At 46.8% G+C, this 23,058-nt stretch overlaps 2 protein-coding genes across 5 annotated transcripts in view; one reads left to right on the forward strand and one right to left on the reverse strand.

Moving 5' to 3' along the window:
• Positions 1–1,677, reverse strand: part of SH2D7 (SH2 domain containing 7) — a 43,449-nt gene extending 41,772 nt beyond the window's left edge. For 2 of the 3 annotated variants that reach the window (XM_090029260.1, XM_090029258.1), the window contains exon 1: positions 1,527–1,663. The gene's annotated coding sequence lies outside the window, so the exon portion shown is untranslated. Of the gene's footprint in view, positions 1–1,526 lie in introns of all 3 variants that reach the window. The other variant, XM_090029259.1, reaches the window with a different exon arrangement.
• An 87-nt stretch (positions 1,678–1,764) lies between these two features.
• The window catches only part of TBC1D2B (TBC1 domain family member 2B), a 63,705-nt gene continuing 42,411 nt past the window's right edge, over positions 1,765–23,058 (forward strand). For both annotated transcript variants that reach the window (XM_090029256.1, XM_090029257.1), the window contains exons 1-2: positions 1,765–2,113; positions 18,112–18,265. In XM_090029256.1, the coding sequence (XP_089885382.1) occupies positions 1,781–2,113; positions 18,112–18,265 (487 nt within the window). In that variant the 5' untranslated portion in view covers positions 1,765–1,780. The remainder of the gene's footprint in view (positions 2,114–18,111; positions 18,266–23,058) is intronic.

Genomic DNA, 23,058 nt, shown 5'->3' on the forward strand with positions numbered 1-23,058 from the left:
AGGTGGGGGCAGCAGCAAGGGGCACAACCCTGCACTGCTGCCCATGTTGTTCCTGTGCACACAGGGGAAGTGTGGCAGGGCAGTGGGGAGCTCAGAGCAGGCAGCTTTCTGTGCCCCCCGCTGTGCCCTGCCGTGCCAGGTTCCAATGCTGTTTTGCAGAAGCAGTGAGGGCAGCACAGCGGGAAGCATTGCCGGTATGTGCTACCTCCCTGCAGGCTGGGGCCAGGTCTGGGCCTGGGAGGCTGCTGGGGAGCAGGGGGCGGAGAGGCAGCAGATGTTTGCAGCTGGCCCAGGTTCTGGGTAGCTGCTGACAGCCACAGAGCCTGGGGGGCAGGGGCTTTGGGTGGGGGGCAAGGGGCAGCAGGGCTGGGGGGCCAGGGGCAGCAGGGCTGGGCATCATGCCACGTACCCCCTGCCCTCATTTTGTTTTTCTGGCATGCTGGCACTCCAGCACTTTCCAAGGTAAGCATTGTGGGGGGTTTTGGCACTCCGGCCAAAAAATGTTGCCTACCTGTGTTGTAGAGGCTGATAATTTAACCAGGTTTAAAAGGGAACTAGAGAAATTCATGCAGGTTAAGTCCATAAGTGGGTATAAAACATTGTAGTTAGAGGAACCTAGTAATTAGGACTTCCTAGGCCTCTAAATGCTGAAAGCTGTAGGTGAAGAGGAGCAGCGGGACAGATCAATCTGGACAGGCCCTGCACATATACACTCTACCCCATAGCATCTGCTCTCCATTATGAGATACAGGACACTGGGCTAAACGGACCTGTGATCTGACCCTGCAAAGCAGGTGTCTTATGTTCTTATTCAGTGCCAAAGCTATCTGATTATCTAATCAGACACATTACTTCTTATTAAGAGACTGAACATGGGATTTAGAGATGCAAACAAGCCAAGAAGCTATGGTGCAGGTCAGATTCCCACAGGCCAAATTCTGAAGGTAAAGAGATGTAAATCAGGGATGAACTTATCTGAGTCAAGTACACCCTTACCATGATTTCTTCCACGGCAGCATTAAGCCCACAGCAAAATTTGGCTCTAATAATTTTAGGCGTAATTTGAGGAATAAATAATGCGTGCCCCTGGCGGCTGGGGGGGCATGGCGGTACTGGCGGTGGTGGGAGCGCGGCAGCTTCTGCAGACACCGCCAGTGCTAGCAGCAGCAGGGGGGAGGGGGAGCGCCAACCAGGGGTTGGTGACCACCTGCAGATGCTGCTGGCAATCGCTAACCCCCTGCAAACACTGTTGGTGGCAAAGGGGAGCAGGGATGGTGAGCAGCTACTACCTGCAGGCACTGCGGATATGCACCTACGTGCCCTCCCTACACGTCGCCAACGATTTAAGGGCCCTCCCTTTGTGCTGGTTGAAACAAGAGCAAACCCCCCGGAACTTAATTAACATGAATTTGCCCGTTTGGGCTGCTTGCTCTATACAAGTGTGGGGAAGTGACTTTTGCTACCTAGGCAGACTCTTTCTTACAGCTGCTCCCAGAGCACGAGGCATTTAAGGAAACTAAACGTACGTGCTGCTTTTAATACCGAAGAGGCAGGCGGCTCCGCGGAGTTGCTCCCGGCTCTCCCAGGAGTTGTCTGCTCCAGTGGACGAGGGGCTTTCTCACAAGAGCGCGGGGTCCCGCGACACACGGGGCCGGGGCCGGGGCCGGGGCGGGCCCGGGCTGTCACCGCCCTCTCCTGTCGCCGCCCCCGCCCCGCGGCGCGAGGGCAGAGGCTGCGGACTACGAGTCCCGAGAGGCGGCGGCGGCGGCGCTGGAGCGGGATGCCGGCGGCGGCGGCAGGGGGCTGCGAGGCGGGGGAGGGCCCGGCGGCGGAGCAGGCCGGGCCGGGCGCGCCCAAGCTGTGCGGCTACCTGCAGAAGCTGTCGGGCAAGGGCCCGCTGCGCGGCTTCCGCAGCCGCTGGTTCGTCTTCGACCCGCGCCGCTGCTACCTCTACTACTTCAAGGGCCCGCAGGACGCGGTTCCGCTCGGGCACCTCGACATCGCCGCCGCCTGCTTCAGCTACCACCAGCCCGAGGCCGCCGCCGCCGCTGCCGGGGACGAAGCTGCCGCCTTCGAGGTGCACAGCCCTGGCGGCGCCGTCGCCGTGCTCAAGGTACGCGCCCCGGGCCCACCCCGGCCCTGCTCGGGGGCCGGAGCGAGCGGGGCCCCGGGGCGGGCGCGCGGGCTCCTCCCTCTGCGCGGGGATGTTGCGAAAGTCCCGGGGCCGCCGCGCGGCCCAGCCCCCGAAGCGCCGGCAGGAGCGGCCCAGCCCGGCCCGACACGGCCCGGGGCGTTCCCTGCGCTCGGCGCCTCCAGGCCCGCAGGGGGCAGCTGTGGCCCGAGGCTGGAGGCTCGGGCCGTGCCCCACCCCCTGAGCTGGAGCTCCCGGAGATCCCCGGGCCTGGCCTCTGTCAGCCTCCTCCGGCCCGACTCGCCCCGGGAAGGTGCTGCCTTCTGCCTTGGCCTTCCCACTCGCTCCTCTACCCCAGGAGAAGGACAGGCCTCGGAGGCTGCTGACGCCCTTTTGCAGTCTGGTGTATGTGGTGGAGCAGGTCCCCATACCTGGGGGCACTAGTGGGGGGTGGGGTGCTGCCCTGCCCTGCCCTGCCACACCCTTGGAAAGATCTGAAGGTGCCTGAGGTGCCTGACTGGGAATCACCCTGGTGGGGAATCACCGCTGGAGCTGGTTGCAGATAATCTGTCAGAAGCCATTTCAACAGGAACTGGTTTTTTGGGTTCAGAGGGAACTGTCTTAAGGGGAAGCGGTCTGTTTTGCAGCAAAGCCTGTTTTGATGAAAAACCTGCTCTTCTTGTGACAGAGTTGTTTTTATCAGCACTTCTTATTGTGGGCAGAAGCACTGTCCCCAACCAGCTGTAGTGAATGGGCCCTTGTACACACCACAAAATTGGTCTTTAAAGTGGCTTAAATGCCCTTTTGCACAGTTTAATGGCATTGCTGTTTGTACACTCCATGGCGTATTCTGCTTTAAATGACTGGTACGTAGCAAGATAAAACACCTCCATGGTGCTTTAGTTTGCTACCTAACAAAGTGCAGCAGTGCATGGGGCGCTGGAAGCCAATGTGCTCAGGGCTTGCCAGGCCCTGTGTTGCTCAGGGACTGTGGGACCCAGTGGCAGCCTGTGCAGGCAGGCTGTACTAAAGGGAAAAAAAAAGTAGTGAGCCTCGTGTTTTTAAATTTCCCAGAGTCAGCCTGCCTGCCTGAGCTCCGGGGTGGGTCTGGTGCTTCTCTCTGCAGCTGCAGCACACCCCCACCCCCATCCCGCACTGCCTGGGCAGGCCCCAGTGGGTGGGTGCTGTCTGGGGGGCCCTTGTGCAGCTTGGGACCACTCAGCCCACCATCAGCTCTCCCTACCCCTGCCAAACAGGCAGGTAAGGATCAGGGCTCCACTCTTGTGTACATTCCACAGGGGTTTAGTTTGGTTTAATTCTCCCTAAATTGAAGCGGTGTTTTTAAAAACCCACCATTTCAACTTAAGGAGAGCTAAACTGAATTAAACCCCTGTGACGTGTACAAGCTTCAACTTCCATTCACAGTCCCCCCTGGGCTTTTGCAGAATCAGTACCTAAACCTTATGACCTTCTGGCTTATGCATCTTTCTTTTGCTCTGTCTTAGGGTTGGGGGTAGGGGGGGTGTTATGGGCCTTGTCACCTTACAGAGCAAGCTTTTCTCTTAAGTTTTCTTCATCATGATTGGGGCACTTCTTCCTGAGGATTATTCCTGTTTGTTTGATATCAGCTTTTACATGACATGCTTTACATTAGGTCCACCTGCTTTGTAAGACAAGTTGAACCTTGTTACAAAGTATAAATTGTCCTAGTATGTTTTTGGCTTTAATAATTTTACAGGCAATCTGTTTAGTATCGTTTTTAGTAAAATGATTGCATTTTTCTAAGCAATAATGCAAACAAATTATCCAATTGAAAAACTAATTTTAGAAGTTATCTTACTTTTTGCATGTAAATAACAACAGCAAAGACCAGTGTAAACAAGGTAACCTTTTTCACTGGCTATTATCCACTTTTTGTAGTATTGTATAGCAGCCTTAGCGTCCAATGTAATACATTATAGCCTTGAAGTAACTGGTCTTTGTTTTGATTCTTAAATTAGTCATTAGTTATTGACCTTGAGATTTCTAGGGGAAAGCATATATGTACTGCAGGTTGTTTCTGTATAGGTGATCTTTATTAGGAAACAGTAGGCAAGTTGACTTAAAATTATGATTATAAAGTTAAACATTGGTTATTTATTATAGAAGTTGTGTACAGTATATTTAAAGAAGAAGACTTTAATGTGAGTCAAGGCTGGATGTTCAAATACAGCTTTCCTTACTGCTGTAGTGTGCTGCTGATGGCAGTCAGGAAGGTAGAAACTAGACTCAGTGGGCACATCCAGACAAGTGTGCATGTGCCTGTTATGGCATCTCAAAGCAGTTTGAGATGCTGCAAGAGGCATGCTAAGAACAAAAATTGTTCCCCATGCTGTGTGTTTGTAGCACAGACTCTAAATTAGATACTGGAAAATCCTGGTATAAAAAGAAAAAAAAAATGTGGAAAAAAGTGGTGCAAGGCTTGGTCTAGAGGCATGCCCTGTGCTGCTTTTTTCCACTTTTTTTTTTTGCTCTAGGAGGATGCCCTGAAGCAACCTGAGGTTGTGTCCTCCAGAGAGATGGTCTGGCATCTGGCCAGAGCATCTCTCTGGCTGCTTCTTCAGCCCTGTCTCAGCATGCTGGGGCAAACAGGAGCGGGGCAAGGCTGCAGTGGTGACCTGGACCCAGGCACTGTCCTAGGTAAGTAGGAATGGTGGGGGTAGGGAGATTGTGTGGTTTCTTGGGAGTGTGTGGGTTTGTCAGGCAGTTTGAGTGGGGGCTGTCACATGCCCCCCCCACCCACCCACACATGCAGCGCACAGCTCCCTGATGCTGGCAGCAGCAGCCAGCTGGGCCACTGGGGCCATGGTCTGTTGCAGGCATAGCCCCACAGTGGCGCAGTGCCACCTGACCCAGGGTCTGCACATGGCAAACAGAGCTGGCCCAGCCTACTCCATTAGTGTGAGCCTTTGGCCAAGATCCGTGGGTAGTGGCAGGAGCTGTCTTCGTCCTGTCCAAAGGTATGCAGTAGCGGGGCAGGCCAGCTCTGTTCACCATGTGCAGACCCCGGGTCTGGGAGGGGATGGGAGGGTGGGCAAGTGGCGCTTTCCCCCCCCCCCCCCCAACAAATCCCCCACAAAACTCATACACCCCCCAGGACCCCCTACACCCACCCAAGAACCCCAACCCCACCCACATCTCACACCCTGTGTACCCAGGTGCCAGGCAGCATGGTACCTGCTGGTGGGAGCTGTTGCTGCAGGGGCAGCTGTCCCCACATCCTAATTAGTGAACAGGTCAGGGGGAGTTCTGATTTTTCTATGATAAAAAACCAAAAGCAAACACCAAAATGTATAGCTATTTAGAATTTATTTTATTATGATGAGAGAGGTACTGGTAGGCTTCCAGATTGCTTTGAAATCGTGGATTTTTAGGTATTTGAAAGAGTGAATTTGAGATTTTTTTATCAGAGAATTTGCGATTTATTTATTTATTTTTAAATGGGGAACACCAGGATCTCTGCTAGTGAGGCAAGTGTCAGGTTCCAGACAGAGGAGCCTGCCCAGGGCTGGCGCTGGTTTGCCCTCCAGCTGGGACCCGAGGTGGCTGACCTCCTGGCCATTTGGGTCAGAAGGACATGGTTTGACAATTTAAAGCAGAGCACCACAATGAGTACATCTTCTAAGTGATAGCTGCCCAGGTGGCAGGGCAGGGGCATACATGGCAGCAGTGCTGCCTGAAGGCTAACTGTGCGGCCCCAGCACACTGGCAGCTGGCTCAGAGATGCAGATGATTCTGCTTCAGTGCCCATACAATGGCCCAGGCAGCCTTGCAGTCCCCATCCAGATCTGGCAGGCGTGGAGACATGGGGCTGCAGGTCCAAGGGGGTGGATGCTGTTGCAGGTGGCAGCAGGTCACAGCCAGGCAGCAACCCCTGCTGCCAGACTGCTGCAGTGGGTAGAGGGTGTAGGGGCCGCACTAGGTCAGGTCTGCTGCAGCAGTGCAGCTGGTATGGGGGGCTAGTGTCCCCATATATCAGCTATCTAGGCCTCAGAAGCTCCTGTCTATTTGTAACACTCATACCATGTAGGGCTAATGGGTGAGTGTTAAAACTAAATTCTTGGGATAATGAAAAAAACAGGATAGACATGTTGTGTGGGTCAAAGGGTCAAAATATGAAAATAAGTGTGCCTGAGTGGGACACCAAGCAGAGCTCCCCAGGCCTCACTCACCAGTCCTCAAAGGCATCCAAGGAGCCGGTAGATGCCACCCACTGGTGCTTTGCCCAGAAACATGCACAGACAAGTGAGAGGAAATTGGCCCTATAGCCTCTGGGCATCTTCCCAGCTAGAGCCTCCTTCTTGGTCAAGTACAGGACCCACTTGGCCAGGGCCAGGAGGAGATTGATCAGGAGGTCCCAAGACTTGGTGAGGCTGTGGATGGGGTGACCAAAAACAAAAAGGTGGGGGTGAAATTCAACCAGAACCTCAGGAGGAGCTTCTGGAGGTGGAGGGGCAGCATCCTGGCACACTTGGTTCATAAGATGAGGGTGAAGTACAGATTCGACCACTGGACTGCCCAGCCACACCCTCACCAAATAGGTCCCACCACTTGGTGTCTGGGCAGGACACGAGGGTGGCATGATGGATTGTGCTATGCACAAATGTATAGAGGTGGCAGCAATGGACAATGGAAAAGCAGACTGGTCTGGTGTCCTCCAGCTGGCTTAGGTGGTGGAGCAGGGAGCACCGCAAGGCTGGGTGAGGTGCCAGCCCCACAACAAACTCTGGTGGGCTGGAGGACATGGGAGCGGGGACTGCCATGCACAAGATCTGGTCAACAAGGGCAAGGGCATTGAGAGTTAGGGCAGATCTCACCTTCTGGACCAGATGGCAGGTCACACGTGTCATGGGTAGACTCATATGCTGGGCCAGCACAGCAGGGTCCCCCACTCCTGCCTGTTGTAGTCCATGAGGTCTCCAACACAGGTGACACCAGCCAGGATCAACTTCTGTCACAACTGGGGCACTGCTGCTGTTGGCACCTCCAGCTGAGGGTTCTAGAGGAGGGGCTTGATGAGCAGGTTGGCACCTTGTGTGAGTGTTGGCACCTTGTGTGAGTGAGCAGAAACCAGCCTCCAAGCCCAGAGAATGTCCTGGTAGAACTCTGGCAGCCCTCACAGGTCCTTCAGGTAGAAGCCCCTCAGGCCAAGGAGCTCCCCCTTGGAAGTGGTGGAGGAAGGCATGCCCCAAGTAGCCTAATGCCACATGGCTACCGACTGCAGGTCCTGAAGGTGAAATGTCAGGACCTGGCTGCACAGGCAAACCAGGCCCTGGCTGCCCTCCCACAAGAGGAGGCTCAGGACCTCCACAGTGACCCAGTGCCCTCCTGGCCAGAAAAACTCCAGCACCTGTCTCCAGCGCCCTGCCAGGACCTCAGGAGGCACAGGCAGGGTGTGTAAGTAGTGCCAGAGCATGGACAGGACCAGCAGGTTCAGCATCAGCACTCTTCCATGCAGGGGGGGACACCTCAGGAGCCCTGACCATGCCCAGAGTCTACCACCCTTGCCTCCAGCTGGTGCTAGTTCTCTGACAGGGAGGGGTCTGTGGGGGACAGTTAACCCCCCAAGGAGAGCAGTGAGCCTGGGAGATCCCAGGGAGCACAGGTGGGAGTGAGCCCACCTGCCACCACAGAAGCTCTTAAGAACAAGTAGCCCTGAGCTGCTCACCAGGGCAGCTTTTTATATTGGTGAGGCCCGTACAGGTGCTGGATGCAGCCTCTGGCTCCCCCTGGCTATAGATCTGGGAGGATCTGGGTAGGGTCAGTTTGCTCCAAGTGGCACAATTTTGCTCTGCATCAAAGTGTACGTTCAGGCACATGTGCTAAGGCACAACTCTCTACCACAAACTTGTGGGGCTGCAAATGTGTGTGCCTGCATGTGTAAACTAGTGATACTAGCATAAGTACTGAAACTTTGGTTTTCCCTACTTTTGCTTTTCTTTATGTCCTTGCATCTGTCATCCCATTCTTTTCCACTCCTGGTCTGTCCCTACCTATATGTGCCTGGATCTTCCTAAGAACAAGAGAGATTATGTGAAAGAAGTTGCTTAGGAATATATGATCCCTGAAATACTTGGCCATCATTTAGAAAGTGGGATGAGGCACAATTGGGAAAATCCAAGTGATATTTTTGTATTCCTTTTATGCTGTTAGGATACTTTTATAAGTGACCCTGTTGTCTGAAGAGCCTTAGACTTAGTCCTTGTGTGAAGATTATATTTCCCTAGACTTAATCCTTATGTAAAAAACAAATGAAGTTCTAGTCCAGGAATCTTGATCTGGAAATCAAAATAACTAGTTGAGAAGGAAACTGGGTCACTGGTAATGTGTGTCTTGCTGCTTTGGAAAATAAGAGTTTTGGAGCTGGGAGTTGAGTCCTCTATACAAAAACAACAAGATCTGAAAAATATGAATAGCTGATACTTTGAAGTCCAAGGGGGTTGGTTCTAGCTTTGTTGTATGTGAGCATGCATGTATGCGTCGTCTTTGCTTATTAATTTAGGAAGAAAAAATTACACACTGGAGCACGAGGAAGAAAAGTCAAATGTAGCTTTCATTCTTTATCTCACATGCTGCTTTTTCCTCAAATTGATTCTTATTCATAATTTCCAAATCTTATGCTACAATGTTTCCCACTCATTCAGTATTGTAAGCTTACATGAGGAATAAGAAATAAGTGACAGGTTCCCCTGTATGAAGTAACTGTGTGTCTTCCTAAAGTTTCCGCTTCTTTTTCATAATGTTTAGGGATCTGATCCCCAGAGCCGTTCAACTCATGTAACTTAATGGGAGTTGCAAGTATGCCTATTGATGCCCAAAAGCTTGTCTGCCCATTTGACCAAAAAAGAAAAAATTGCAGGAAAAAATAGTTCTGTGAAAGCCAAATTTAATTAATGGTTCCCAGTTTGGAATGGGTGAACTTTTGTGCTCATTGGACAACTTGTAGACCACACACTACTGGCTTTCCTCCTTATTTTGGGCTGTTAAATTTATTTTATTTATGTATTGGGTTTATGCTGTCCTTCCCAAACACCAAACAGGGTGTAAAAACAGAAAAAAACCCTAAAAAAAGTATTTAAAGCAGGTAAATATTAAATAATACAGAAATATGTATAACAAAATTGCCTCAACAGTACCCCAATTCAACCTTGCTTGCTAACTGCTGCTCCTATAAAAAGGTCTTGCAGTACTCCTGGAAGATGGTAAGGTTTGGGAATTCCAGAGCAGAGATGCAAATACCAAGAATGCCCTTCCATGTGGTTTCTGCCAAGTGAACTTGGGGCACAGATGGTAGAAGGTTGCAGGAGGTTTCCCTCAGCTGACTTCAGGTATTGCAGTAGGGCATAAGGGGGACAGCAGTCTCTTATGTATGTAGGGCCTATGGGTCAAAAATAGTCCATTGAATTGCACCTGGAAAGCTATTGGGAGCTAGTGCAGACCCCTGAGTACTAGCTGCAGTTTCTGGATGGCCTTCAGGAGAAGCCCTACATAAAGCACAGTGAAGGAAGCAAATAACGTATCAAAGACTTGGAATGTTATTTTTTTGTACAATCAATTGTAGTTATTGCCACAGACATTGGTAGTGGGAGTTGATAAGGTAATTCATAAAATAACCTGACAAGTAGTGATCCATATCCAGAAAAACTTGGGATCATTTGCTTTACAACATTGAGCCTAATCCTGTACACCATGTCTACTTGTACATGAAGCCGTCAAGTGAATGCACTTGAGTGAACATTTATTTCTGCTTGGTGGAAAAAAGTCATTCCTTAAGAGGAGCGGGGAGAGAACTTGTAGAAATTTCAACTACTAGATTATTTTTTTAAGTCTGGTTCTTATTTTCAAGTTTAGGCAGTAACATTAAATACCTTTTGAAATATTAGTGGTTTGATTAATGATGTCCTGAATATGTAATAACCTGTGACTAAATTTTGTTGGAATAATAGTGAATTTTATCTTTAGAAAATGAATCTGCATAGACTTAAAGCTATTTCCCAGGATGCTGCACATGCAGTAATGTACAGTTTCTTAGGCCCAGCACCTAAAATAGTTTAAGTGCTGACTTCCATTGAAATCAACAGGAGTTATTTCCTTAGGAATCTAAATAAGAACTGCTTTAAAGATTAATTAGTAAAGGGCTTAATCTTGCACCCATTGACCTCAGTGGAAAAGATCCTGTTGACTTTGACTTTAAATGGTGTTGGATTAGGGCCTAAAATCTCAGCATGTGAGGCTTGAGGTGGCCTGTACTTACAGCCAAATAGTTAAATACTTCATATTAATAGTCTTCTACTTTTTGAATGTGTATGGTTTAATGACTGAGCTGCCTTAATGGATAACATAGCAAACTACCTTTCAAAAAGGCCATACAATATTGGCTTTTATCTGTTGACTTTTCTGTTTGAGCAGTGCAAAGTGAGTCTGTTTCCTAGTGCTCTGTCCCCTCTGATTTCCCCTTTGATTTCACTGATAAGCTTCAGGGGGAGGCTTGGAGAGGGATGTTGCAGGAATTTTTGTCTTAATATAACCTTGGATCCCAGCTGGAGAGTTTGGGGATTCATTTAAAAAATACCGAGTAAGCTTCTAATAACTTTCTTTTGCAAAGATAAGCTAAACAAACAGACAGTTTGGTCAGACTCCAATGGTTGTACAGCTATGCCTAGTTTTGGTAGCAAGAAGTTTGGGGAGTTTCTTTTCTTTTTCACCTCCCTCATTACTTTTCTCATTAAAAACTTTTGAGGGTGAATCTCAAAACATTACCTTACTGACCCCTCTGAATATCACAAGGCTGACTTTTTTTGTCTAGTACAACTATAGGCAGCAAGAGGGCACAGCAGCCCCCTGGCTCTCCAGGGACCTAGCAGACCTCCTAAGGCTAAAAAGAAAAGCCAACAAAGGATGGAGGACGGGATTCACCTCCAAGGAGGATTATTCTGCACTTGTCCGGCCCTTCAGGAAGCAAACCAGGAAAGCCAAGGCTGCAACTGAACTCCAACTAGCTTCGAGCATCAAGGACAACAAAAAGTCCTTTTTCAGATATGTGGGGAGCCGGAGGAAAAGCAAGGGCAACATTGGACCCCTGATGAACCAAATGGGGCAACTGACAACTGATGCCCAGGAAAAAGCCAACCTATTAAATGGGTACTTTGCATTGGTCTTGCATCAGTCCCATGGGACGCCCATGCCCGCTATGGGACAGGGAGGTCCAGGTGAGGGAGACCCCCTGCCCTCCATCAATGCTGACCTCGTGAAGGAACATCTTGAGAAGATGGATACCTTCAAGTCAGCCTGCCCTGACAATCTGCACCCCAGGGTACTCAAGGAGCTGGCGAGCGTCATAGCCCAGCCCCTGGCATGGATCTTTAAAAATGCCTGGCGCTCTGGTGTAGTGCCTGAAGACTGGAAGAAGGCCAATGTGGTGCCTATCTTCAAGAAAGGGGGGAAAGTGGATTCGGCTAACTATAGGCCCATTAGCTTGACTTCTATCCTGGGGAAGATCTTAGAAAAGTTTATTAAAGAGGCCATCCTTAATGGACTGGCTGACGCCAACATCCTAAGGGATAGCCAGCACAGGTTTGTTGTGGGTAGGTCTTGCTTGACCAATCTCATTTCCTTCTATGACCAGGTGACCTATCACCAGGACAAGGGAGAAGAGATTGACGTCATATATCTTGACTTGAAAAAAGCCTTCAATCTGGTATCCCATGATCACCTCTTGGCAAAACCAGCCAGTTGTGGCCTTGGCTCCACCACGATCCGCAGGCTGGGAAATTGGCTTCGTGGTCGGACCCAGAGGGTTGTGATTGATGGCAGTCACACATCATGGTGTCCTGTGACCAGTGGGGACCCTCAAGGCTCTGTCCTTGGACCCATATTGTTCAACATCTTCATTAATGATGTGGACATTGGAGTCAGGAGTGGACTGGCCAAGTTTGCCGATGACACCAAACTTTGGGGCAAAGCATCCACACCAGAAGACAGGCTGGTGTTCCAGGTTGACCTGGACAGGCTCAGCAAATGGGCGGATGAGAACCTGATGGTGTTTAACACCGAAAAATGCAAGGTTCTTCACCTTGGGGGGGGGGGGGAACCTGCAGCATCCTTGTAGGCTTGGCAGTGCTACACTGGCTAGCACTACGGAAGAAAGAGATTTGGGGGTCATCAGTGACCACAAGATGAACATGAGCCTGCAATGTGATGCTGCGGCTAGTAAAGCGACCAAAATGCTGGCTTGCATCCATAGATGCTTCTCGAGCAAATCCCGGGATGTCATTCTCCCTTTGTACTCAGCCTTGGTGAGGCCGCAGCTGGAGTACTGCGTCCAGTTTTGGGCTCCACAATTCAAAAAGAATGTGGAGAAGCTTGAGGGAGTCCAGATAAGAGCCACACGCATGATTGGAGGTCAGGAAAACAGCCCTTATGATGACAGGCTGAGAGCCATGGGGCTCTTTAGCCTGAAAAAGCTCAGGCTTGGGTGACCTGATGGCCACCTATAAGTTTAACAAGGGTGACCACCAGTATCTGGGGGAACGTTTGTTCACCAGAGCGCCCCAAGGGATGACGAGGCCAAACGGTCATAAACTACTGTGAGACCATTTCAGGCTAGACATAAGAGGAAGAATTTCTTTACTGTCCCGGTCCCCAAGGTCTGGAACAGTGTGCCATCAGAGGTGGTTCAAGCACCTACATTGAACACCTTCAAGAGGAAATTGGATGCTTATCTTGCTGGGATCCTATGACCCCAGCTGACTTCCTGCCCCTTGGGCAGGGGGCTGGACTCGATGATCTTCTGAGGTCCCTTCCAGCCCTAATGTCTATGAAATCTATAGTCAGAGGTTGAGTACACTCTTGAGAGGGTAGTGGCAGAAGTTGTTTCACAATCTGCCCAAACTCCTGCTTCGCATATAAATATTTTTGAGTCTTTCTTGTGTGTATCCACCCTCTCTGTGGCTGTACACACGCCCTAATGTCCTTGGGTAGGGGTGCATTGATAAAGATTTTTTGGGCTGATACCAATGGCCGATTTATTAATCAGCCATATCGATGGATACCAATCTGACTGCTGATCTGCAGCAGGCAGCTTGGGGACCAGTATCCAGCTGGTAAGCTTATGGGGGGTGGGGAAGGGGGGAAGGTGAGAGGGGCAGGCAGATTGAGGCCCCCGCAGTAAGGAAGGGAGTAGAACAGGGGTAGGTGCTGCCCAGCTGGGGCAGAGCATGGGACGGAGCCACAAGCGGCTTGCCTGGGGGAATGGGGAAGGGATAGCATCTCCTGCTGCAGCGCGCACCCCCAGGGAAGGCATGGGTGGGGCATGTGCTCAGTCTCAGATCTGTGCATGAGGTAAGGCCAAGCTGCTGCTGTGAGTTAAAGCCAAGTACGGCATTGGGTTTTTCCTTGCAGGAGGCTGGGCCAGGACTGTGCTCAGGGTGGGCAGAGGCAGTGGTGGGAGCAAAGGTGTAAGGGTGCTACAGCAAATTTTGGGGTGGCTGTAGCTCCCCTCCCAGTGCCACCACTGTCCACCCCGAGCGCCGCCCTGGCCCAAAAACTCTGCTGGGAAGAGCCCAGAACTGCCCCCAGTCTGCCTTCACCCCACGTGCAGGTCTGGGGGCATGTGCCCCCCATGCCTCCTCCAGGGGTGCATGCAGTGGCACGAGGCAACCCCATGCCCCTGGGCAAGCTGCCTTTGGCTCCGTCCTGCATCCCACCCTGTTTGTGCAGTGCCTGCCCCAGCCCCACTCCCTCATTGTGGAGGCCTTGATCTGCACCCCTCACACCCCTTCCCCCCAACAGACTTACCAGCCAGCTGCTGCTCTGCAAGCTGCCAGGCTGCATTCCTAGCCGAATGCATGCTGCGGCTGCACCCATGCACATAGCGTTTATTGGTGACATTATGGGCTGCATCAGTCAAAAAAGGCCAAGTCTTGATAATGTCAGTTTGCCTTTTATCAGTGCTGATATGATATGGACTGATGTATCGGTGTACCTCTGTCCTTAGGTGTGGGGGACATACTGATTAGTCATTGCCCCAGTACTTGGCCTTCTACTCGCTTTGTAGAAGCTACATAAAAGTAAATTTTGGCACTATCCCTTGTGACATGGAGATATCCGTTGTCTATGATTAAATCAGTTCCCATCCTGGTTAAATGTGCATTTATCAAATGGAAAAGTCTATTTTCCCTCACTTGGCGCATACTGCACTGCTCTCTGGAATGGCCCTGCACATTGAAAATGATTCTTTCTTAGTTGCTTATATACAATATAACTCTATTTAGACTTATTCTATGCTGTCTTGCACACTGCATTTTCACAATGCTACAATTTGTAACTTGCATGTTCTCTGCTTTACTAACACCTTTAGGATGCTCACTCTTCTTCATGCTGTTAGTGAATCTCTTCAGTTGTGAAGATCTTGTTTTGAAGTTTGTATCAGCTTCACTTTTTTCAGGATAGGTAACTAAATACAAAAAAGAAATACTTATTTAAAAAAAAGTAAGTTGAGCAAGTCTTCTTACTGTGTAAAATATGGTAAAACACAATTATAAGAGCCACATACCAATTAAACAGATTGGAGGAAGTTTAAAACAAGCATAAAAGAAAAGATTGTGTGGGTGAAGGAAAGAAAAGTATTAGGTGTCAACAGTAGTACTGACAGGTAGAGTGTGCGAAGCAAGTCCTATTTGATTCAGATTCGACCCGAACCAGGTACGGTGATTCGATTCATTGATTTGGATCACTGTCCTTGATTCAGTTTGGCTGAATCCAGATCTGAAGATTCGATGCTGATTCAGAGATGGACACAGCTTTAAATGTTTTTTTTCTACATACCTCGAGATGTAGAATGATGTCCTGTGTATGACGTATGACATCTACATATGCGCAGCTCATGAATGCTGTGATGCGGACCGGAAGTGCTTCTGGTCCACTTCTGGGACTGCTGCCAAGCATGCTGGGGAGCCCCCTGCTCTCCTGTGGGATGCCCTTTGCGCCCCAGCATCACAGCAATCATGAGCCGCCTTCTACCTAGAGGTATATAGCAAAAACATTTAAAGCTGTGTCTATGTCCGAATCTCTCTGAATTGATTCGGGGGGTTCCAGTTCTATTTGGAGAAATTAAAGGGTCCTCTGATTCATTTCAGATTCGGAGATTTGGACACCGAATCGGGCTGAATCGCCGCTTAATCAAGTCAGGGACCAATGCTTCACACAACCCTACTGATAGGTAGCAGAGAAAAATGAATTTTATATTGTAGGACCACAAAAGCAAGGTCCAATCTCTTGCTGCCTGTGGATGCAGCAATATATTCCCCATTGGGTTGAATCCATGGAGGAGATCAGGTACAGCCATGTCTTTAAAAAAACAAAAGAAAACAAAACAGGGGCACTGGATTAAAAACAGTTTGCCACTTTTTAGGCAGCAAGTGTGGGATAGCATGGCAGGGTATGAAAACGGCTTGTCAAATCACAGAACAAACTGGGCAGAAATACATTGTAAATAACTTAAGCTTGAGGCAGTGAGACATGAGCTGCTACAGAATGACAAATAACTAAACAAAGAGCAGCTTTCTAATGTGCGGCCCTGTGATTATTCAGTTGACGTTAGTTCAAGACTTCAACATTTTGGCTGACAAGGTCTGTCTGCAGAAAACCTTAAAGGGAAGTACTAGTCTGTTAGGTAACCTTGCATCTCTGATTCATTAGGAACTCAAAATTGCCACTGGATAAAAAGAGAGCAGGAAATAATTTCTAAACTAGAAATAGAGGGGGACACATTCTCTGCAAGAATGGCTAGGCACCACAGCCCAGGAGTCTTGCCACTTAGCTTGAAATGCTGAAAAACTGGATCTAAAAAGAGACATCTGCTTTGTTTTTCTCCAAAACCATCAATGATGACTACATGGGCAGATAAGTCTAGTCTTGTGTTCTGTTTTTGACATTTACTCTTCAAGTCACCATAGATACTGTCCAAGCCAATTTCCTTCCATTTCTTCTAACAAGGCAAGTTCTTTTCTGTAACTGGTGAGTGAATAAGAACAGAATGCATGAAACAGATTCCAGCTAGTATGAGGAACTGGAAATATCTGTTAGGTAGGATATTCTTTCACGGCAGCCAAGAAAATTGAGCCTTCATTGTCCTATCTTCTGATACTGGATTTTGTTCTTTTTCTTCTTCTCATTTCACTTTATGTATATCTTTTGGCATTTCACATATATAATCATTCTTGGGGAAATCTGATTACCATCCTGTAATATTAATCTTTTTCTCCATTCATTTCTTATTGCAAAACAATCTGTATCACTGAAGTACTGTACTATAACAGCTATTTCCAATTGCATTATAACATTTAAGTGGTAAGAGCATTTGCATCCTTTTTGTTTTTGTATTTTTGTTCTTCTGCAGTTTTATCCAGTACATACAAGGGCCACGTGCAGATCTAAGCATCTGAAAATCTTCCATTTATATGAGCACAGGGAAATTCCCTCTTGTTGGTTAGCTTCAGATAAATAGGGAGGAGGAGGAGAATTAAGAGGAGCTACAAGGAAAATACTACAAGGAGATTAACTTCTTGTTCCAGAAAGAAGCATAAAGATTCCAGAGTTTGGAAACATGGCTGTTATAAATTCAGTTACAAACATATCTTCCTGTTTACATAATATAGGAGTTGGAGTACTGGAAACTTTCATCACACTTCCTTTTCATAGCAATTGGAAATCTGTAAAATCAGGTTTTGCTATTCTGCTTGAACAGCTTGGAAGCATAATTGAAATAATGTTTGAGATAAGATGGGTTTTTAAACTAATTGAAGTCAGAAATTATTACACATCTACAGTACATAGAGCTGAGTTTCACAGTGTTAATATTTGGGACTGATAAAGCAGTGTGGGATGTGAAATAAAGTCAAATAAAATAGTGTACACTCAGAAATCAAAGGTTTTAAGTCTGTTGTTTTTGCTGATGCCACAAGTTAATGTTCTATGACTGAATTTATTAAATTATGATTATCCAGTGCTAATTCTAGATATGGTTAGCTTCAATGAGGCTGTAGCCAGAGAAAACATACAAGAAAGTGACAGTGACAGGTTAGGATAGGTGGGAGAGCAGGTGTGTGTTTTGTTTCTGTTTTCAGTTTCACATCTAGTCTGCAATGATGCAAAGTAACCCTTTGGTACGTCTTTGATTTTTAAGTGAAATACATTTTCTTGTTGAAAAGTATCTATTATCTTAGGTGCTGCTAATTAGCATCTTACTAATATTTGCAGATGAGGTCATGTGTTTAATTGACATGGAGTCTGAAATGACCCTTTTTATGGGATTTTTTGATAAAACTGTTTAAAGGGCTTTTCATTTTGGTTGCTTATTTGATATCAGTTCATGTAAATTAAAGTGGCTCCATGTATTTAAATGTTTTAAGCCTTTATTGAATTGCTTTCTAACGTCCTGTTGCTCTGGGAGTTACTTCATATAGCAAGAGAAAAGTAATCCACAAATTCTAATTCATACTGAAAGGATGTACTACAACAGTGTACATATTTGCCTACTTTTCGCCAAATACACTGCATATACCAAGAGACAAGTATGTGTGGAGACCTGCCTTTTTGGATTTGTTGTTGTTCTATGCATCTAAATGCTTCCTCTCCTCACTCACTCGCCTCCTCCCCCGCTTCTGGGTGTTTGGGCAAGATTTAAATGTGTAGGAGGCTGTCAAGAAAGCAGCCCTATGAGGCTTAACATAGCAGGGGAAACATCTTGATGCATTTAGGAGGTGCAAGAGTTGCAAAACCAAGGATACAAGACTCACTTCTTTAAATGAAGTGGTAACTGCTTGATTGTAATTGGCAGAATGGCAGGGGCACCTCTGTCTCCCTTTTGTACAAGTCAGGTTATATGCATCCTTGCCAGGAATGTCAACCTTTTCAGTACTCCTGTCTTTCTTGCTTTCTAGGCCGCTACTCGTCAGGACATGACATACTGGCTTCAGGAGCTTCAGCAGAAGAGGTGGGAATACTGTAATAACCTTGACGCAGCAAAGAGGGACAGCAGAACATCACCTACACCCAGTGACTTTTCCAAAGGTCTTGTTGCCAAAGACAACCCTGGTAAGCTGAAAACTTGTAACACATGGGGGTGCCATGTGGTATATTTCCATTTATATCACTTCTTGGCCTCTTGAAGGCTCAGATCAGTTTACCAGTATTATTCACTTCATGGTAAAACTTCTACTACTTTCTCTCTTCTTCCTCTAGCCTAAAATTGATTAAGAATATTGTAAAATCTTCTACACCATGTTCTCTTACATTTAATACTTGTGTTAAATATGCCTCTGACGTGCATAACTTCATATGAATACACATAACGGCAGTGGTCAAGGAGAATAAACATGGTGTACTTCTATTTGTTTTTCTATTAATGCTGTTATTTCAGCAAACTAAAATAACTTATCTAGACTATCGATTCATAAGTCCTGATGCTTTAGGGCACTAAAGCTTGCACACTATTAAAAGCACTTATGATGGCTAGTGTCTCATTTCAGAGTGAAGACAAAAGGATTGAAAGTATTAAAGTTTCTTCCAAAGTATATTTTTCATTAAGAAAAACCTGACCTCAGTTTCTAACACCTAATGTTTAATATCCTGTGCCCTAATGACAGAGGATAATGTATAATATAGCTTGGTAAGGAACACAATTCCAAGACTAGTTAGTTTTTTTTCATTTTGTGGTGGTATTTACTTCTTACTGTGTTACTGTGCAGAATTTCTCACAAGCAGATTACTGTTTCTTCTAGAGCAAACACAATATCTGTTCATAGTCTTGCATTTAGAACTGCTTACACTTTGTCCCTGCACAAGTGTCTGCTCTGTGTAATGAGCTTGTCATTTCAAGACTGAATGATCTTTTTCTGTTTAAAAATTTATGTGCACGCTCTGTTTCCAGAAGAGAATTTGTGGCCAGTCTTAACATACATTTACAGTAGTCATTTCAGAGATGTAGAGTTTTGAAAAAGGTGGTAATGAACTTCACAAACAATTGTGTTGCTTTTCAGCACAGTGGTTTTTTTTTTGTTTTGGTCTACTCTTAGATTGTTGCCAAAAACTGATTCCTGCTGTCACTAGCCACGTATAGGACTGTATATCTTTAAGTAATTCTGTTGTATGCCAGTCTAGAAATGTCAGAAAGCTCTCCTGAGCTACTAGAGACTCGTAGTTTTTCCAATATTTACCAAAGATCAAAATACTTTAAAGTTACAGTTAACTTAAATTTGATCTTTGCACAACAACGAAGGAACCTAAAGTTCTGGATCTCTTTTCCCCCACCCCAGCTGCTTGAAGTTTAGTCTTATTGCAGCATTGGCCTCTAGCAGAGTTCATGACCTACTTTTGAGAAAGCAGCAGTAGGCTGAGTGCTCTCCTACAAAGAAAGTTTGAGAGGAGAAAAAAAGCTTCTCTTCTAAATTTTCTTTTATCAAAGACAGATTAGAAAAAGGAAATTAGTACCTCTGCTGTCTGAACTCATCACTAACTTAACTTTTCTTTATGAGTAGATCTACTATTGGTTTAAGTATATGTACACAGAAAAAAATAATAGTCAGCATTTCCAGTGCTATGGTATCTGTAGGTCTTCAAGTGCTTCCAGAGTAGGAGATTTTTAGACTTTGATATTGTATATCAGGTTTTATATCATCTATACAACTTGGAGAATCCTACTACTGTGTTGTTAATGACATACTGTGTAGAAAATACACAAGATGAATCTAGATGTGAACATCTGAAAGCACATCTGGGCACTAATCACTTGTGTAGTGAACTGACGTTGCTTCACATGAAGCAACAAACTGTTTGTTGTTATCTCCCCTTTTTTAATTATTTATTTATTTTTGCTAAACTGTATACTAAAAAGTAGTAGTTTTTCCTGTTTTTTATATTGCTCAGATTTCTAATTTAAGATCTTGGATTAAAAGTAGAGGTTGACCTACTATGTCTGTTTATAGACTTGACAAGGAAGCATTCTTATTTTAATATTCATATTTATGGAGAAGTAGGCTGTGGAAAAGCAAATATAGTAAAACCTCTTCTGTATAGTTTGTAATGGAGCCATTGTACTGTTGTGTGTGTCAAATAAATAATTTATTATTTTCCTGGGCTTTGAACTTTAATTTTCTCTCAACTTTTTATATAATTTGTTCCTCTACATTTTTAGTATCTTGATGACCTAATTTAACGGCTCAATTCATCTATATTTAATTTGTGTTAGTTAATATTCAAATCCCATGCATTTGTAGCAAATACCATTTATCTTGGCATAAGGTTAAATAGTTGGTTTTTATTTTGGTGCAGTTTTGTGTAACAGAATTGGTTTTAAAAAAATATCATAGTGGTTGTTGATGGATGTGAAAAAAACAAAATAGCACTTTACCAGAAGAAGTGCATTAGTTTGACCCATTTCCCCAGTGTCTGTGTAGATTGCACCTTCAGCGGTGGTTTTTGGTGCTTTCATCTAATAGCTGAAGCGTGCAATCTATACAGATGTTGGGCAAGCCTCGTGAAACTAACACGATGCCTGTTCTGGGCATGTGCTGTGCTTGATATAAGGGTGTGCCAAGCTTAAAGTAAAGCGCTGTTTGGGGGTGGGGGGAATTCACACCTAATAGTATGAGTGTTTATCTGTTATGCATTCATTCTGAATTAATCAATAAAGAAAAAAAGCTGAATAGCATTATTTGCATAGTCAGTCACCTGTACAGTAAACAGTTGGATGGTTATCCTGTTTTGAGGAAAACCAGAATTAGAATTTATGCTGGAGCCTTCTTCCCCCAATCCTACCAAAAATAGCCTGCTATGGCAAAATAGGACCACCCCACTTATTTGTAAGATAGCTATTTCATGTGGGGTTTTGTACCTGATGAGGAATTTCCAGCAGACTGTTGCGTGGAGTGGAATCAAGTAGTTCACTGTGGGTGTGTCTGTATGAGATTTAATCTAGTGCATAGTAAAGTGTCATCATCTATCCATGCCGAGCAATTACTGCATAGTAGATTAGTCTAACATGCCATTTTCTAGTACTTGTAGATATAGGTACAAGAAATGGGTGCATTAAACTAATGTGCCGAAGTACATATGTAGACACTGACTAGGAGCAAATTGCTCCCAGTTAGCCTAGGGAGCAGGGGGCCACAGATTAGAGAGATGTACTGGCTTGGCAGCACACTGCCTCCCAGTCGCATGGAGATCGGGACCCTACATTGGCCACACAAGGGAAGGGCAGCAGAGCAGAGTGCCCCAAGCAGGGATGGTGCTAGGGAGGTTTCAGGGGGCTATAGCCACTCCAAAATTCCCTGTAGTCCGCCCCCCCCTTCATAGCACCGCTACTGTCTGCCCTGCACAACTGAACCTGCCCTGAGCCGAGCCTAGCCCCACCCCCACCAGGAAGACCTGGCACAGCCCCTGGGTCCAAGCCTGCAGCAGGCAGCCTGCCCTTGCCGTGCACACACATCTGGGGAGGCATGTGCCTTTCCTAGGAGGGCACACAATGGCGGGGAGTCATGCCCACCCCCATTGCCCCTCTCAGACGAGCAACCCGTGGGTCTGTTTTGCTTCCAGCCCTGGGGTCACATTCATTGCCCTGACTGGGCAGCACCTGCCCCTGCCCCACTCACTCCCTCATGGTGGGGGGCCTCAATCTATCCCCCCCCCCCGACATACCAGCTGGATGCTGCTCTCCAAGCTGCTGAGCTGCATTCTTCTAAATTGGCTATCAGATCAGTATTGGCCGATATGGCTGGTTAATAATCGGCTATCGGTATCAACCAAAACAATTTTAAAAAATGGATCTTAATGGCAATGTTGTAATTATGGCTAAGGATGCATCTTGTTCTAAACATCCATTTTCAAATTGTGCATGTTTAGGAAAAATACTGTGAAATTTCATAGAATTGTAGAAAATTAGGGTTGGAAGGGACCTCAGGAGGTCATTTAGTCCAGCCTTCTGCTCAAAGCAAGACCATCCCCAACTAAATCATCCCAGCCAAGGCTTTGTACCACTTCTGGGGGAAGCCTGTTCCAAACTCTCCGTGTTTGACCTGTAAAGAAGTTTTTCCTTATGTGTAGTCTGAAGTGATCTTCCATTTTTAGTGAGAAAATTCTTCCTACTATCTAACCTAAACCTCCTTTGCTGCAACTTCTGACCCAATCTCAGTTTTGGCTTTTTATTCTGGTTCAGACACCTGGTATATCCCAACACTGACTCTGGACTTTGGCATATCCTGACTCCAATTCTGGCTCTAATGTACACTGATTTGGCTCTGGTTCCTGATTCGCCCTGACTCTGTGACACTGGTCAGGCTGCAGCTGGAGTACTGTGTCCATTTCTGGGTGCCACACTTCAAGAGGGATGTGGACAGCATTGAGAGGGTCCAGAGGAGGGCCACTTGCATAATCAGGGGGCAGCAAGGCAGACCCTACAAGTGGAGGCTATGGGACCTGAACCTGTTCAGCCTCCACAAGAGAAGGCTGAGAGGGAATCTGGTGGCCATCTACAAACTGCCCAAGGGGGACCAGCAGACTATGGGAGAGCTCCTGTTCCCCCAGGCACTACCGGGAGTAACGAGGAATAATGGCCATAAGTTGACCAAGAGTAGATTCAGGCTGGATATCAGGAGGCACTACTTCACAGTCAGGGCGGCTAGGATCTGGAACCAACTTCCAAGGGAAGTGGTCCTTGCTCCTACCCTGGGGGTCTTTAAGAGGAGGCTGGATAATCGCTTAGCCAGGTTCGTTTGACCCCAGTACTCTTTCCTGCCATGGCAAGTGGTCGGACTTGATGATGTGCTCAGGTCCCTTCCAACCCTACCTACTATGAAACTTGAAGCCATTGCTCATTGTTCTGTCATCTGCCA

Source organism: Crocodylus siamensis, chromosome 15 (genome assembly GCF_052110815.1).
Source record: "Crocodylus siamensis isolate JL-2025a chromosome 15, ASM5211081v1, whole genome shotgun sequence".
Lineage (NCBI taxonomy): Eukaryota > Metazoa > Chordata > Crocodylia > Crocodylidae > Crocodylus > Crocodylus siamensis.